At 47.8% G+C, this 15,488-nt stretch overlaps 1 protein-coding gene across 1 annotated transcript in view; it reads left to right on the plus strand.

Moving 5' to 3' along the window:
• LOC119104600 (carboxypeptidase E-like) overlaps positions 1-15,488 on the plus strand; it is a 39,930-nt gene that overhangs the window by 14,192 nt on the left and 10,250 nt on the right. The window contains 6 exon segments of the mRNA XM_037228322.1: positions 2,143-2,298; positions 6,337-6,474; positions 6,476-6,501; positions 9,562-9,695; positions 10,788-10,927; positions 14,159-14,300. Coding sequence (XP_037084217.1) covers positions 2,143-2,298; positions 6,337-6,474; positions 6,476-6,501; positions 9,562-9,695; positions 10,788-10,927; positions 14,159-14,300 — 736 coding nt within the window.

Raw genomic sequence — 15,488 nt, forward strand, 5'->3', positions numbered from 1 at the left:
ATCGCCTTCCACAAGCCGCAGTGAAGTCGCACCCGCCGGATAAAGAGTGTGGGTGTGGTTCTGCTTCGTCTCCTAAAGAGCAATATCATACCGGACGGATCGATTTACTTTGATCCGTTACTGGATTTAGTTACTGGATTTTTTAAGGGACCCATCGTTCGAGATTTTCTGATCGGACGCCTTAAGTAACAGACGTGGATGCATACACCGCATATACACTACAACAGTTCTCTTTTCGACACCCTTGTTTGACATCCTTGAACACTCGCTTGCGGTTAGAATCCACGGCTTAACACGCAGGCGTGCAGCGCGTCTTTCCCTAATTCTCTGGTTCGCTGAACTAAGGACGTTTACGGCGGCTCAGATCTGTCCGCGTCTCGATCCGCAGCAGCTCATCCGGGATTCTCTTGAAGAGGATGTTTCACATTTGAGGGTATTGAAGCACGCGCCAGATTGGATGAAAAAAGTTTACTTATAGCTATTAGTATACTTTTTAAGGGAAAATGCTGTTCTAGACAGCACAGTTTTCTGTTAAGTAAATATTTCCCTCAGTGCGTCATGGCTTGATTACGCCACTGTGCCTTGCGCAGCATTGATTGAGGGCCAATGACGGCTTACACATCTGAAAATTGTGCTCACGAACGCCGGATATGAACGCCTCGACAATTACATTTGTATTGGCCTCGATCACCGCATGGCTTATGGAATGACAGGATTTGCATGACATTATGACGCCATGAATGTCAGGGTGATTTTGAAATATTCTCCCTGAAATACCCTCCGCACTTTCGCGGGCGTATAGCTCATAAACAAGAAAGGCTTAAGTCTTAAAAAGGACAGGGTTGTGAGCTGCACCGAAAGCCCTTCAGGGTGGCTGTTTCAGGTCAAAATCCCACCTAAATCTGGAACACTGCCTTTAAAGGCCAGCCATGCCCGCGAACCCAACGCCACGGCCGTTGGCTGCCACAACGGTCACCCCGAAGCATGACGGTCAACTCCACGTTGCTACCATATCCGGGGTGGCCGCCGGTCCAGGGAAATGGCATCGATCCATCTCACCTATATGGGTCCGCGCATGTGTGACTGTGAGCCGAGAAGGAGCGCAGATGATTCATGAACTCGTCTAAAGGGCGGGAAATTAATTTTTGTATTGGTTCGTCTCGTGTGAGTAGCGGTCGACGGACCGGTCGTTGACCTGCAAACTGTTAACGTCCAAACCTCAGCGCCGTAGCTCTAACCTAATATATCTATGGTTGCTCTAGGTGCTGTGGAACACGCGCATATGAGCCCGTAATTGTCACACTAGAGTAACTACGGTTTGCTGCCAAGAGTATCTTACCCTCATGAGCATGCACAACCATGGAACTAGTTCGCAGCATTAAGACATGATGATTTTACAACGTTATTGCATGACGAGCAAACAGTGTTCCTGTATTGCACTAATGTAACACTACATTTAACGAAGCGATCACAAAACATTATAGCACGGCGAGCACATAGCACGAGAGCATTACAAAAATCGGCGTCCCGGCATAACTATCATCTAACGTATATATCGTGTTGCATGTTATTAGATTCGAGCTCTTTCAGCCAGCGATGATAATTTCATAATAACGTACATGTAATATAAAAAGCTGTGAAGGTACGATGTAAAAAACAAGTGAAGGATGCAGTAAAACAAGATGATAATGGAAATGTAGGAGTGGATTGATCCTGCGGCCACCACGAGTAACCGCTAGCACGGAGACTTTCCACGAAAGGAGCTTCAATCAGGGTGCTGTGGCTCCCAATCAGGTAATGGTGTTTCTAAACCGGCCGACAATGACGCCAACTCGTTGCTACGGCCGCGGCATATACCCGACCAGACGAGGTGGCGCAGTTATACAGAACAAAGGAAGAGGCGGAGGGAAGGGGGGGGGGCTGAATTGACCCATTACAGAAACAACAGAATAACGGTGCATCAGTGAGAACGCACAAAGCTGCAGCAATACTAGAACGCTGCAACAGTACCTTCACGCAACATCTCGGAATTACGAAGATGCAACAGCAGAACATTGTAATTCCCAAGAACGCGAAGCTAGTTACGCTGCGAGCTTACCGCGCCATCAGCACGTGACGTTCCTTCCACTGCGCCGCCGGCAGGGCGGTCGCAACTACATCACGGGCCGTCCCAACGCCAACGGTGTGGACTTGAACCGCGACTTCCCTGACCTGGACCGGCTCATCTACCGCCTGGAGGACCGGGGCGTCGAGAAGAACAACCACCTCATGGACCTGGTCACCGGTCTGGACCATCTGGTGAGAGAATGGGTGAAGCGAGGTTTATGGCCTGGGAGAGATTGGGAATGGGCGACTTCTTTGAGTGTATGTGTGTGATGAATACGTAAGAATCCACGCCGTGGAGGGATTTTTGAATCGTACGCCGAGCCATGTGATGTGCGTGCGTTTTTTGTTTTATTTTGTTTTTGTTCGTTTAAAACAAAAGATCCTTTGGAGTTCAAATGCTGCTTACGAGGCAGCAGGTGGGATTGAATTGACTTTAAACAAATTGAATTAGCGCCGACAAGGCCGATAAACCACTGCGACAGAAGCCGTCGCGTAATTTGATTACGTTCATGGACTAGTCTAGCTGGCGGTAAAGCCGCTGAGGCAACTGAGTTCTCTCAGTCGCCTTGCATTCATTGGGAAACATTCTTATTTGCCATCATTGCTCTTCCTCATAACACAACTGTAGCCATGCTTGCGCGAGAACGAGCGCGATCTCAGGACGCGAGCGATAGCATTAAAGCTGGCGGTAGTCCATCGTTCTTTGCCTTCCTCCGTGCCGCGGATCCTGTCGTCCGTGGTGGCAGAGCAATGTTTTCCTTCGGCTGAACTTAAGATAAGCTCCGCATAGCGCTCCTCAAAGGCAGTTTATTTTCCACAAATCGAGTCAAGAGCCCGCACGGGGAAACGCATTACAACGGCGCCACTGGCAGATAAGCCTTTTCATTGGAAAATGGATGAAGGCCTGGCCTTACTTTTGATGCCTGCGAAACGAAATACTCCGGACCAGCACGGCTTGTGAAAGGTGATTTCCTTCTTGGATGATTTGCGCAGCATTAGCTCGTGCGATGTTTTGCTATCAGCTTTCAGAAGATCGGTGACATTCACCGTAATGTGTGCGGATAAGCGCAACAAGTCGTAAGAGACATCACCCTAACCCCTTTATGCATTAGCTCCAAGCATCTTGCGCCGAAAAAATCACTGCCGAATAATGCGAAGGTATTTGCAAAAGGTGCTCTCACATGACACTTGTGCGACCACTTTACTGCTCTCATGTATGGAAATATGTGAGAGTTTCCAGCTGCGTTTTAAACTATATCAGTTATGCTACCATTTGCTCATCCCTTGCATTCCAGTAGGCTATATTACTAGGTATATATATATATATATATATATATATATATATATATATATTTGCACTTAAATACATTTTTTACGAATTGCTTCGCTTGGCGCACCACGCGACATGCATCCACGAATGTGCAACATGGAGTGTTTTAAATCTCCACCAGGATACCATGACCCGGTGTGGCTATTTCAAGCTCCGGAAAGCGCTCTGTCTGCGCTGCCGCTTCGCAGCCGAGAACCCTCCAAATTACACTCTGCAGCTCCAAACCATTTCTGGCTGAGAACCTTCTATTGTTGAAACGACGCAACGGCTGCAAAACGACGCGACGTGATCAAATCTCGTGCCGACGTATGGTGGGCGGGAAGTGTGAAATGATTGCAGTCGACGCTGGGTAGTAATTTGATACGGATTCGGGGTGTAATTCATTTGGATTTAAGATACAATTTGAAAAGAATATCAGGGCTATGTTCAATGCACTGATGCGTTTCACTGCCGGATTTAGCGTGCTTTGCAGTTTTATCACTAACTGGCACGTATGCACCGAGACAAATGTGTGCCTGACATTTCAGAGCGCTGCAGAAACTATTCCTGGGCACCAGTAAAACCCCTGCTCATACAGATTGGTACTATTCTGCTGGTATTAAGCGACGAACTCGTTCTGCATGAGCTGACCTGCCTTTTTCGCAGTGCAATTTTCGACAGACTGACTGTGTTCCAAACTGGATTGGATTCCAGGATTGGATTGGATTTCTGGATTCCAAACAAACTGGATTTCCAGGACCTCTGATCTCTGTAGACGACAGGCACTACTGTCGCAGACTTCACGCTTTGGTGCTCCGTTGGAGCGACATCGAAGTTAAGCCCAGTCGAATGAACCCGCAAATTGCGCACGTGCCGAAATAGCTTCCGCCCAAGACGAAAAATCAGGATTCATGTCGTTGCAAAGCATTGGCATGTTCCATGCCCAAGATTGGATTTTCTGAGTACAGTGAACAATGCGTAGCAAGTTCCAAAGATCCACGGAACCATACACCTGCATTCCCGAGATGCTATTGGGTAGGTAGGTCGGTATTATAGGGACGAAAATGTCATGCCTGTTCCGCTAGATTCATTTTTGAATATGAAATTGTCCAAAAGCAATGAAACAGATGTTACTAGGCATCAGTCAAGACATGATGTCTGATGCAAAAGCGTCTTACCATATCGCTCCGAACACCCGTACTTTGCTCTTAGCCTATGCCCTTCACAATGTGTACGTTGTTCTTAATGCCACCCGGCGACAGCCAGTGATTTCATCACGCTTCACAACAAACATAAAGCACAGCTCGACAACCTAGATAAGATACCGTGAGGCATTATGTAACCAAATTATCTACGGTAACCAACGTAAGTTAAACCTTGAGTCTGTCCCCCGGGCGAAAAATCTGAAGACCGCATGCGCCCACCTACGCAACATGGGCGACGATTTTCAGACCTGGGCGACTGAACACCGTCGATGATTAAAATGTGTTGGATCTACTTCTGGCTTTCTTTATGTGGTGAAGAACTAGCACCAGGTCATGAACTAAGGAATCCGAGAATACAGATCCGTCAGTGATGGGGTCTGTAAACCGCGCATCTAGCTCGATTTCTATTGGCACAGTCATACATAACTAACTGCCAAGCGCAAACTACAACATCGCGGCATCTTGATCAGATGAAGGCGATTTTGCTTAGGAATGATAGGATCCCGATACTTTGAGCAAAAGGTGGCTGATTTATAAAACTTGCTTGACTGCCAAGTTGGAACGCTTGAAAAATGCAGCGTTAACAACCTAGATCCATACCCGCTTGTTTTCAAGCGTCGTTATCTGTCTTATTGTGCATCCTGTTTCAGTTATTCTATTTGTTTATTATAATAATAAATATTTATTATTTAATAATAAACATTTTTGCTTATTTTAATTTATAATTATGTTATTTATGTAATTATTCATATAATTATGTATCTCCATTTTACAGTTCAGTTCAGTCCTTGCTCACTAACACATGCGATCTTTTTGTTCTATGCCCACATCAAATATGATCTTTTTGCAGGTGTGCAGCCAAAATTTGCGACGGGGAGGGGACTACCATGATTTGCGACGGGGACTTTTTACCAGGGAGTCCCAGCACTGCGAACAAACTGAGAGATCCCACAAACCCGCAAACGCTAATAGTACAATGCCTAGCATATTAATGAGAGCAATCGGCGTTAAATTGTCCTGTTGCCTCAAACATCTGCTTCAGCTGCATACCGTACGGGTTCACTTGGCAATCCGCCAGTCTTGTTACTAAATTCGGACTGTTGGGCTCTACATGGAACTTCCATGGTAGTGTCTATGAGACTAACGCCTAACGCCCCCCCCCCCCCCCCCCCTTTAGCCGCGCCATTGTCTATGGATTTGCAGCGAGACCAGCAAGGGATAATTCTTCGACACTCAGGCGTTCCTTTCGTGGCACCTGTTTCCCTATTTGACGCAGAATTCGCAATCTCCGCCAGTTCCAGCCCCGCAGTCGGTGTCAGCAGTTCTTGACCGTCATCATGTGACGTCATCAGCTGCCGGCGATGATGATGATAATTGACATTATGGAGCGCGTGGGCTTCTTATGCCATCTTGTGTTCTGCCATCAGCTGTCAGTGACCAATGACCTCATTGCGGCCAGCGTCATCACCTGATGGTGTCTGTTGGGACCTTTGCACACGATGTTTTCCGGAAACCACTTCGTACCTTTCCCGGGATTGCTTCATGCTCGTGAATAGTTGCCCACTGCCAGGATACCTTAACCGTTTTTTTTTTAAATCCAGCCGTCCTGCTGGTCCTGCCGATCCTGCCTCCAAAACATCTCGAAACTGCGTGCTGATCGCCGCCATGTTGCCTGTCCGCCGCCATCTTGGCTGACCACCGCCATCTTGGTTTCAGCCGCAGCCGGAAACTGTGGCTTTGATGCGCTACATCGTGGACCAGCCGTTCGTGCTGTCGGCCAACATGCACGGCGGGGACCTGGTGGCCAACTACCCCTACGACGAGTCACGGTCCACTTCGCCAGCTGATTATTCCCGGCTCGCCTGATGACAGCACCTTCAGGTACCGTGCGGGTGCACTATACACCTTGGTGACTTCAGGTGCAGATGCACGATTTACGATTGTGGCTCAAGGTCTTGGTGTCCTGTATGCCTTGGCAGCTCCGAGGATATACGTGGGGCACGAAATATTTGACCTATGGGACATCTCACGACATATTGATAAAAGCAGGCAATTTGTGCCCGCCTCATTTGCTTTGATCGCGGCTTGATGGGCACGGAGTGTCAACAAAAGCTTACCTCACACTGTTTGAAGCCGCAGATGAGCTCAGGGATCTGCGCAAGTATCCGACCATCACACCCATTTTGTTTTGCTGATCAAGCGGTGTCACACGCCCACACGCTGCGTGTAACGAAAAGATGCCAATTTTAGCACAAATCCACATTGATTCTATGTCCTTTTCAAGGTGCCTGAATTTACCTGTGTGATGTCGTTTTAGCCTCATACTTGACCAATTAAGATGATGTTTGGTCGGTTTAACCATTTTGTGCTGCTTTGATTTTTGTTGCATGAGGGCAACGAGATGATTTCGATTAATAAAAACTTTTTGGGGACGCAAGATATTGTTAATCCCCTTGCTAACCTCGGCATTGTGTTTCCCAGTTCTGTCATGTCATTGGGGCTTTACGACGCACTCAGCTGCTGAGCCTATATGGCGTCGCCTGCCTCTCACCTTGGCAGGAAGGGCGGACACCGCAGGGAATCGAACCCCGTACCTCTGGTTTCCCAGACGCGCAGTGGTTAACGCATACGCGTTGACCACTACACTGCCGGCACCCTTGTTTCCCAGTTCCTTGCAGATTTTGCGTTGATGACTCCATGCCTTATGAACTAGATGGAGCATAGACGATTAGCGGAGATGCTCAGCGCAGTCCAGCCAGACGAATACAACATTCCTATGATCTGTTTTCAGATATGTGCTTTAAGTGCTTAAGTGTCAGGTCATGCGCCAGTTCTCGGACTTCTTCAGCTACGTTCAATTCACTTAGAGTTTTTGTAATACATAGGGACGGAGTTAGATTCAGTCGTACCTTATTCCGCACCGGTATCTTAAGTGTCATAGGATAATCTGGGGTCATAACGTGCCTGACCTCAACTGACCTTGACCTCTGAATTGGCCTGGATATTGTGGGGCTGCTACGCATTTCCTGTCGCTACTTACACTTTGTTTTGTTTTCTACATCTGTAATAATCTATGACTCGATGATGACTGACCATATTTCCTGCGGTAATATCCTGCAACCAAGCAACCTATCAGAACGATGCCGTCCAGTGTGCTATACTCAAATGTGCTACCGCTTTGTGGTTTTGTGTTTAACACAATACCTAAAGGGAGTGCTCCACATTTATATGGCGTTCTGCACCTGAAACAGCCATCTTGAAGACCTTCCAGTGCTGTTCACAGTCCTGCCCTTCTTAAGACCCAAGGTCCTCCAGTTTATGAGGTTAACGTCTGGGAAAATGGGGAGAGCATTTCGGGGAGAGTCTTTCAAAGCCACCTTGGCATTCATAACGTCATATAAGCGTCATTTAAATCCTGCCACTTCCGTCAGCCATGCGGCGATCAAGGCCAAGAAAACATAGTTGTCCAGGCATTTATTTCTGGCCCTCGTGAGCAAGCTTAAATGTAAAACGGCCTTGTCAATTGGCGCTCAATCAATGTTGTGCAATGCACAGTGACGTAATGAAATGGCGACGCATTGAGGAGCATATTTAATAAACAGAGAATAGCGCTGTTCGGAGCAGTCTTTTCCGCTTGAAGAGCATACAGATAGTTATAAGTGAGCATGTTTGTGATATCTAATACTTGTTTAATATCTTCGAGTGTGAAACTTTACTCCCTTTAACGCAACTTTAATCCATTTAATGAAACTTTACTCCTTTTAATGTACCTCACAAGCGTACACAACAGAGAAGCTTAAAAACAATAAGGTGGGATTGGGTCCTAAGACTTTGTTAGTTGTATCGCGCAGGCCTCCCCTCCCCCCCCCCCCCCCCCACCCCCCCCCCCCCCCCCCCCCCCCCCCCCCCCCCCCCCCCCCCCCCCACCCCACACACACACTGCCGGAGAGCTCACGCTATCATACATTACATCAGCACATGTCAAACCTGACAAAACAGGTCGTCGCCGGCACCGACTGGGAAGTCAAGACGCACAAGCTACCAATTGGCGCAGTTGTGCCTGTTCCGACACCAGTAGGGTAGTGAGTAGCATCTGCATTTGGTCGTCGACGCCACACTGACGTCACACTTAGTGCCACTTGAATCGATAACATTCTGTACCGTACTGGTCCGGCAGCTCGTGCGCACCGAAATGTCATAAAACACCAAAAGACCTTGTAACCGCCAACTTCAGTGTGGCGACGCGCCAAAAATGCATTCTAGCGCGCCACGTGAAAAGTAGAACTAAACGCACCGGCGCAACATGCTGAAAATCGTGACTTGTGCATCGAACTACTACCACTAATTTTACCACTAACCACTAAGGCCTCATTGTACCACTGACTTGCACATCTCGTTATCAAACTTAGGCATATTGAGTGCTCGCACCACTCATCATGCAGGGTAAAACGCAGCCAGGATCAAGAGCACAGATAATCTCGTCTCTCCAACGCCGTCACCATAAATACCCTCGGTATCTTAGAGGATCTCGAAAATTCGTGCTCCTGTACAGATCGGATATATCTGATTACGGCCGAGGATGATCTAATACCACTGATTCACTCAAAATATATACCCTGTGACAAGGTTACGTAAATATTGTGGAGCACAGTCTGAGCTCCCTGTGCAAGCTGTGTTTTTTTCATCTAGCTAAAAAGGCTTCCTTGGCATCGCCGAAGCTGTTATTAGCCTAGTTTGTAAAACACAGAAATCAACTCAGGCATACTCAACGCTCATCAGCCGTAGTCCCCGGTCACTTGGATCCCCGTCTCTGGAGCCCATCGCTGCGTCAAGGACCAAAACCACAGCCACTGCCTAGGTTTCGAACCCGCGACCTCAAGTATAACTCATTTATACTACCCCAGCCATGGCGCACCACGCTGATCATACTGCCCGTTGCAGGAGCCTGGCCCTGGCCTACGCCGAGGCCCACGCACGCATGGGCGACCCCAGCACGCCCGGCTGTTCGGGCTCGCACAACTTCTCCTGTCAGCGCGGCATCACCAATGGGGCGGCTTGGTACACAGTGGCTGGAGGTAGGCGGAGTGTGATTGGTGGTCTGATCAGCTTAGCTGGTCTTAGTGTGCTTAGCAGGTGGATTGTGATTGGTGGTTTGATCAGGGGCGTGCTTAAAAGGCGATGTGTAATTGGTGGTACAATCAGGGGCGTGCTTAGTAGGTGGCGTATGATGGTGGCTTGCCAAGGACGCGCTCAGTAGCCGGTGTATAATTGAGGGGGTGGGAGGGAGGCTGATCGCATTTGCGTCCAAGATAAGGGAGTATGTTTCCCGACTGAATGAATGAGATGGGTATGCAATAAAATTAAGTTAGATAGCTTCGCAGACCGTAGGACTGAGCAAATAGTGTTATACTTATGCCCAACTCTCCATGTAGCATATGGAAGATCATGCTCGCCAATTTTATGGATTCATTGAGACATTCTGATGCACTGTCCTTGGAGATCGAGTAATGCCATTTTTTCTGAACGTTTTTCTGGACGTAACGTTTTTCTACGTTTTGCTTTGGGTTTTCCGCCACAACAAGGCTCTTCAATGTTACTGCTGCTGTGATGCTGCTGCTGCTGCTGCTGCTGCTGCTGCTGTTGCTGCTGCTGCTGCTGCTGCTGCTGCTGTTGCTGCTGTTGCTGCTGCTGCTGCTGCTGCTCTCTCTCTCTCTCTCTCTCTCTCTCTCTCTCTCTCTCTCTCTCTCTCTCTCTCTCTCTCTCTCTCTCTCTCTCTCTCTCTCTCTCTCTCTCTCTCTCTCTCTCTCTCTCTCTCTCTCTCTCTCTCTCTCTCTCTCTCTCTCTCTCTCTCTCTCTCTCTCTCTCTCTCTCTCTCTCTCTCCTCTCTCTCTCTCTCTCTCTCTCTCTCTCTCTCCTCTCTCTCTCTCTCTCTCTCTCTCTCTCTCTCTCTCTCTCTCTCTCTCTCTCTCTCTCTCTCTCTCTCTCTCTCTCTCTCTCTCTCTCTCTCTCTCTCTCTCTCTCTCTCTCTCTCTCTCTCTCTCTCTCTCTCTCTCTCTCTCTCTCTCTCTCTCTCTCTCTCTCTCTCTCTCTCTCTCTCTCTCTCTCTCTCTCTCTCTCTCGCTCTCGCTCTCGCTCTCGCATCCTACACATTTCGTGAACGTCCTCAGGTATGCAGGACTTCAACTACCTCGCGTCCAACGACTTCGAGATCACGCTGGAACTGGGCTGCGACAAGTACCCGCCGCAAGAGCAGCTGGAGCAGGAGTGGAAGGACAACCTCCCAGCGCTGCTCAACTTCATTTGGCAGGTACGTTGAATGGACGGAACAGAGGCGGGTTTGCGTTGAAGAAAAGAGGTAAAACGGGCGGGTGGCTCCCTAATACGCTTGTTTCTTATCTTGTTTCGCCGCACGTCTCAGGTGACTTGGACTTCGAAACCGAAAGAACGAACAACATATGTGGCAACACCACTCCTCGTTGGGGCCATTAAGCATACTCATAACAAGCAACTTCGCTGACAGATTCTTGACATATAAGTGAACAAATTGAAGCATGGAAATTGTAGTATGAAGTCAAGTCACATAGAACACGATAAGCTCGTTTTCTTGCATTGTTCGCAGACGGTGTTCATCGGTCTGTACTGAACTGTTTATCGCCTTGACGTCATATGCGAGATCCATTTTCCTGCTTTAGAGATTTGCACACCATCGTGAGTCTCAAATTCATAGCCTTATTGCAGCCGCTCTCTGTCCTCTCCATTCTGTTCTTGCATGTGACACGTTCATATCCAAGCCATGCTTAATCGATTCCCCTTTTCATTATTGATGTGTTCTACAATTATTACGTTGAAATACACCACTTCCGGTGACAAAGTCACCTCTCCATCAATCCGTCAACTGATTAAGGAACTAGCCGTGTTCTCGCATCATAGAACGCCTTGCCATTTAACTTTTCCTCATCGACATTTTCCTTCGAATTATGGGACATTTTACACTCGCTTCGCCATGGCCAAGCACCGCGGGGCCATAGAGTGGCGATTAGACGTCCGATGGCTGGTCCCTTGGGGGATTAAAAGATCAGCAGAATTGGCCTGGTGGGCGTCCGCTGTCAGTCCATCACGTGGGAGTCGGCCTGCCGAATGCAAAGGCTGACCTTTTGACCTTGCTTAAAGTTGGACAATATTTTAACGCTAAGGGCTGTTACCCTGAAGGCCATCCAAGCGTCGCCAACGAGTGGTGATCACATGATGTTAGACGACGTTGTTTTGGATGTTAATGGCATCGCTAGGGTGCTGTGCCTATTGCTTCAACAAATCTGGTCCGCAGAGGAACACGGAGATGACATTGTTGAATTACTAAGATGATCATTGGCCTGAGGGAAAATGGATGTGACCTAAAGAAGTGTGGATAAGCAAGAATCAACGCACCATGTATGCTACATGTAAGCTGCGCCGTATAACGAGCGTGACCGATATCAGTTTTGACCTTGAGGAAGAACGATAAGTCATTCGTCCCTCCTTTCCCTTCCTCTCCACTGACCACTGTTTTGGATCCCCAGGGGTCCATTGGAGGTCTTCAGCTTCCGCGACAGATTGCGACTACGTGTGCAATAGTCCCAGTGGCTCTGAAGGAACATAGTGTTCGCATTTTGCACGCCATCTTTTTCCATGATCTTTTAAAAGGTTAACCAAGGTCGTGGTCGCGTGACGTAACAGTATCATAGTTTTTTACATTTAATTGGGATCAAACTCAACGTGCTACCGCAAATTTTGTTTTCAATGCCATTAAGGGCAAAGGTCATAGGAGGGTGCGATGTGACACATTCCATTCGGCGTCACGCCACCTTGGAAATAACTTTTCATATATATATATATATATATATATATATATATATATATATATATATATATATATATTGCATGAAGTTGACAAAGAAGCTGTTTTACATTCACGTTGCAATGCCCGACAGGTCATCTTAAGATTCAGCTTCAAAGGACTAACCTAAATGCGATTGGCCACATCAAATTGGGAAAGGCCCTATTTTCTCTTTGCGCTACACATCTGCCGTTGGCGGCTATACAACCACACAAACTGGCGAGGGTGCAAGGTCTAGAGTCATTGTTACTTTCCGTCCAGCATGGGACAGTTGTCTACCACGGCTGTTGAAGCGTTTTAACGGGAAGCCGATTGGCTGGATGTTTGGGTAAACAGCGTTGATCTCACTGTCTAGGATGATGAGCCTTTATAGTATTTATTTATGCGCTACTAACGCTGCTCTCAGTGCGGCAGCGTGAGTCACTACCTACTTCACAAAACAGTGGCAGTATAAACAACAGCTGGCGCAACAATGTTACGATAATAAAACACCACAGGCATGGCGACAATGTAATGAGTCTGCATCTATTGCTGAATCTCTCCTGAATGCGACTTATCCTGCCAAAACGCAAAAAAAAATGCTGCAGCGAACCCGGATTGTGAGCAGTCGCATCCCTTTATTTGACATAATTCGGACCAAATTCAGGTACAATAATGTAAAATTGGTCTTTAGGTTACCCCGCATCGCTCTGGACGCCTTCATTTGGTATCTGCCTGTACACTGAGGCAGAGATCCCGGAAAACACGGTCATGCGTTGTCACCACGGAAGCATTTGTTGCAGAGCTTATGGATACCGACGCGACAAGAAAACGCATCTAGTCCACATTGCCAGATTCATGACAACACTTTACAACGTATGCCACAGAGAATGCTTGTCTGGTCTTTTCTGTGAATACATTACCTCAGAGTAGATCCAACATCACTTTATGGGAATCGGTACCGGATACTGAATACGACGCCAAAAGGCAAGATTTATCAATAAACTAAGCTCAGAAAATACACGTTTTGTCTTATCTCCTGACTTTGGGCAAGGGCGGTCCGTTGTGCGGGAATGAAGCCGTCAGTAACGTCACCATGGCTGATTAAGTCTGAGTGACGACGTTTGCATGGTTTTGTTGCAGTGACATTAACCACGTGCTCCCTTTTATTTTGCCAGTAAGAGGCGTAATAACGTAATGATATGTTTCGTGCGGCATGGTTCGAGCAAAACGGTTTGAATCGGAAGTGATTACTATGACACATAGAGGACATTACCAAACGGCTTCGGAAATCTAAGCGGCGAGAGCCTAACCTAAGCTATGAGAGGTGGAAAGTTGCGGGAATCATGCAAATGGGTTTGATTAATCGATGGATGAGAATTTGGCAGGCCAGCGTGCACCAATGCGGTGAACGCGCCAGCTCACAACTCAGATTGCTGGAAAGCTGGACGGTTGTGGATCTGGCCGTGGATGACAATGTCAGTGAAAGAAATTGATTAGCTCGCAATGATTTGCGCTTTTCATAACTGTAGGTGCCCAGAGAGCTGCATCAAGCACGGAAATATTCCGAGTGAATGTTAATCACATTGAACTAGATGGCACCATTGTGCCGCTTAAGTAAGTTTTGCAAAGATCTCAGTTTCCACTGCCATCCCTCCGCCAATCAGACCTCCCTGGCTGCCGCAGGTGCACACCGGTATCAAGGGCATCGTCAAGGACGCCCAGAACAGGTCTCCGATAGGTGGCGCCACCATCGCTGTTCGTAATGTCACTGCACTCAACTCCACGGCCTCCCGGAGCTACAACATCGAACATGACGTCACATCCTGTGAGTATAACATCCGCCAGGTCTGTGTTCATCACCACCAACAGCTGTCCAAAAGTTGCAACCTATGACGTCAGAGGCAAGCGCGTCACAACAGCTCTTGCGGCTTGGAAGATAGTAACTGGCAGGGGCGGCACCACCACCTGTTGATAGGGGAGGGGGGGGGGGGAGAGGCGAGGTCGTAAAACCAAAACAACGACACTTGTATATAAGATGAGTGAGAAATCCTGCGTTTAGCAACTAACTTTCTTGTAAATGATCATTGCTATGAAATTTTCTTAAGTACCTTGTGCTGCGCCACCGTAAGACATGGAAGGGCGCGAGCCAGGGATGGGGCAGCATCTGAGACCTACAACTTTTGGAAAATTTGGGTTTGTAAAAATGAATAGTTCTGTGTGTGCGATGACCGGAAACAAATAAATAAAAGGGCATCACCCCCCTGCCTTCCCGGCGTGGAAGAACGTCCGTTGCCCAATGCCCTCCCCCCCCAAAAAAAAATCTTTCCGCAGTTTCGCAGCCATTTCCCCGCACAATGGATGATATCATTTCGAATAATTGGTGATACAATGTATCAGTGCATAAACGTGAGTATGTACCATGGAAAAAGCTCCACAAGGCGACATTTCATATGTTTTTAACTCGCAGCCAACAATGACTTGGACGCCCGACTCTAAAAAAGTTGTTTGTTTATGGAAAAGTAAAAGCTTTTAATAAACATGGGTATTTACGACAGTGGTATCAAAAGCATCCCAACGACGACGTTCTGCCTGAGCATCACAAAGTTTGCATACTCCCTATATGTCTGCACCAACACCGTTTATGGTGTCGCCCTAAACTCAGCCAGTGTTTTCTGACGTGATGTATTCAGACTGACAAAAGTGAGCGGCATGGGCTGTATCAAGTCGATCCAGGCGAAGGCGATGCACGCGACACACTGCTGTTGCATCGATCCTCCTCTGCATCACCACTAAGTGGAGCAAGTGTTCAGCTTCCGCCGCGTGGCGAAACTTTATTCCGCTGTGGCTAAACTGGCGGGCAGTGTCATGAGAAGACGATCAAGTTTGATGACTTTCGGGATGGGTTCGCTTGCGTAATGCCTCACATTGAGGAAAACGGGTTGTTGTGGGGGGGGGGGGGCATATTTCCCCCCTGGAAAATGACATGGGGTAGTTTACCCCTTGCCCCTCGGGT

Source organism: Pollicipes pollicipes, unplaced genomic scaffold (genome assembly GCF_011947565.3).
Source record: "Pollicipes pollicipes isolate AB1234 unplaced genomic scaffold, Ppol_2.1 Scaffold_6052;HRSCAF=7182_pilon_pilon_pilon, whole genome shotgun sequence".
In the NCBI taxonomy this organism is placed as follows: Eukaryota; Metazoa; Arthropoda; class Thecostraca; order Pollicipedomorpha; family Pollicipedidae; genus Pollicipes; species Pollicipes pollicipes.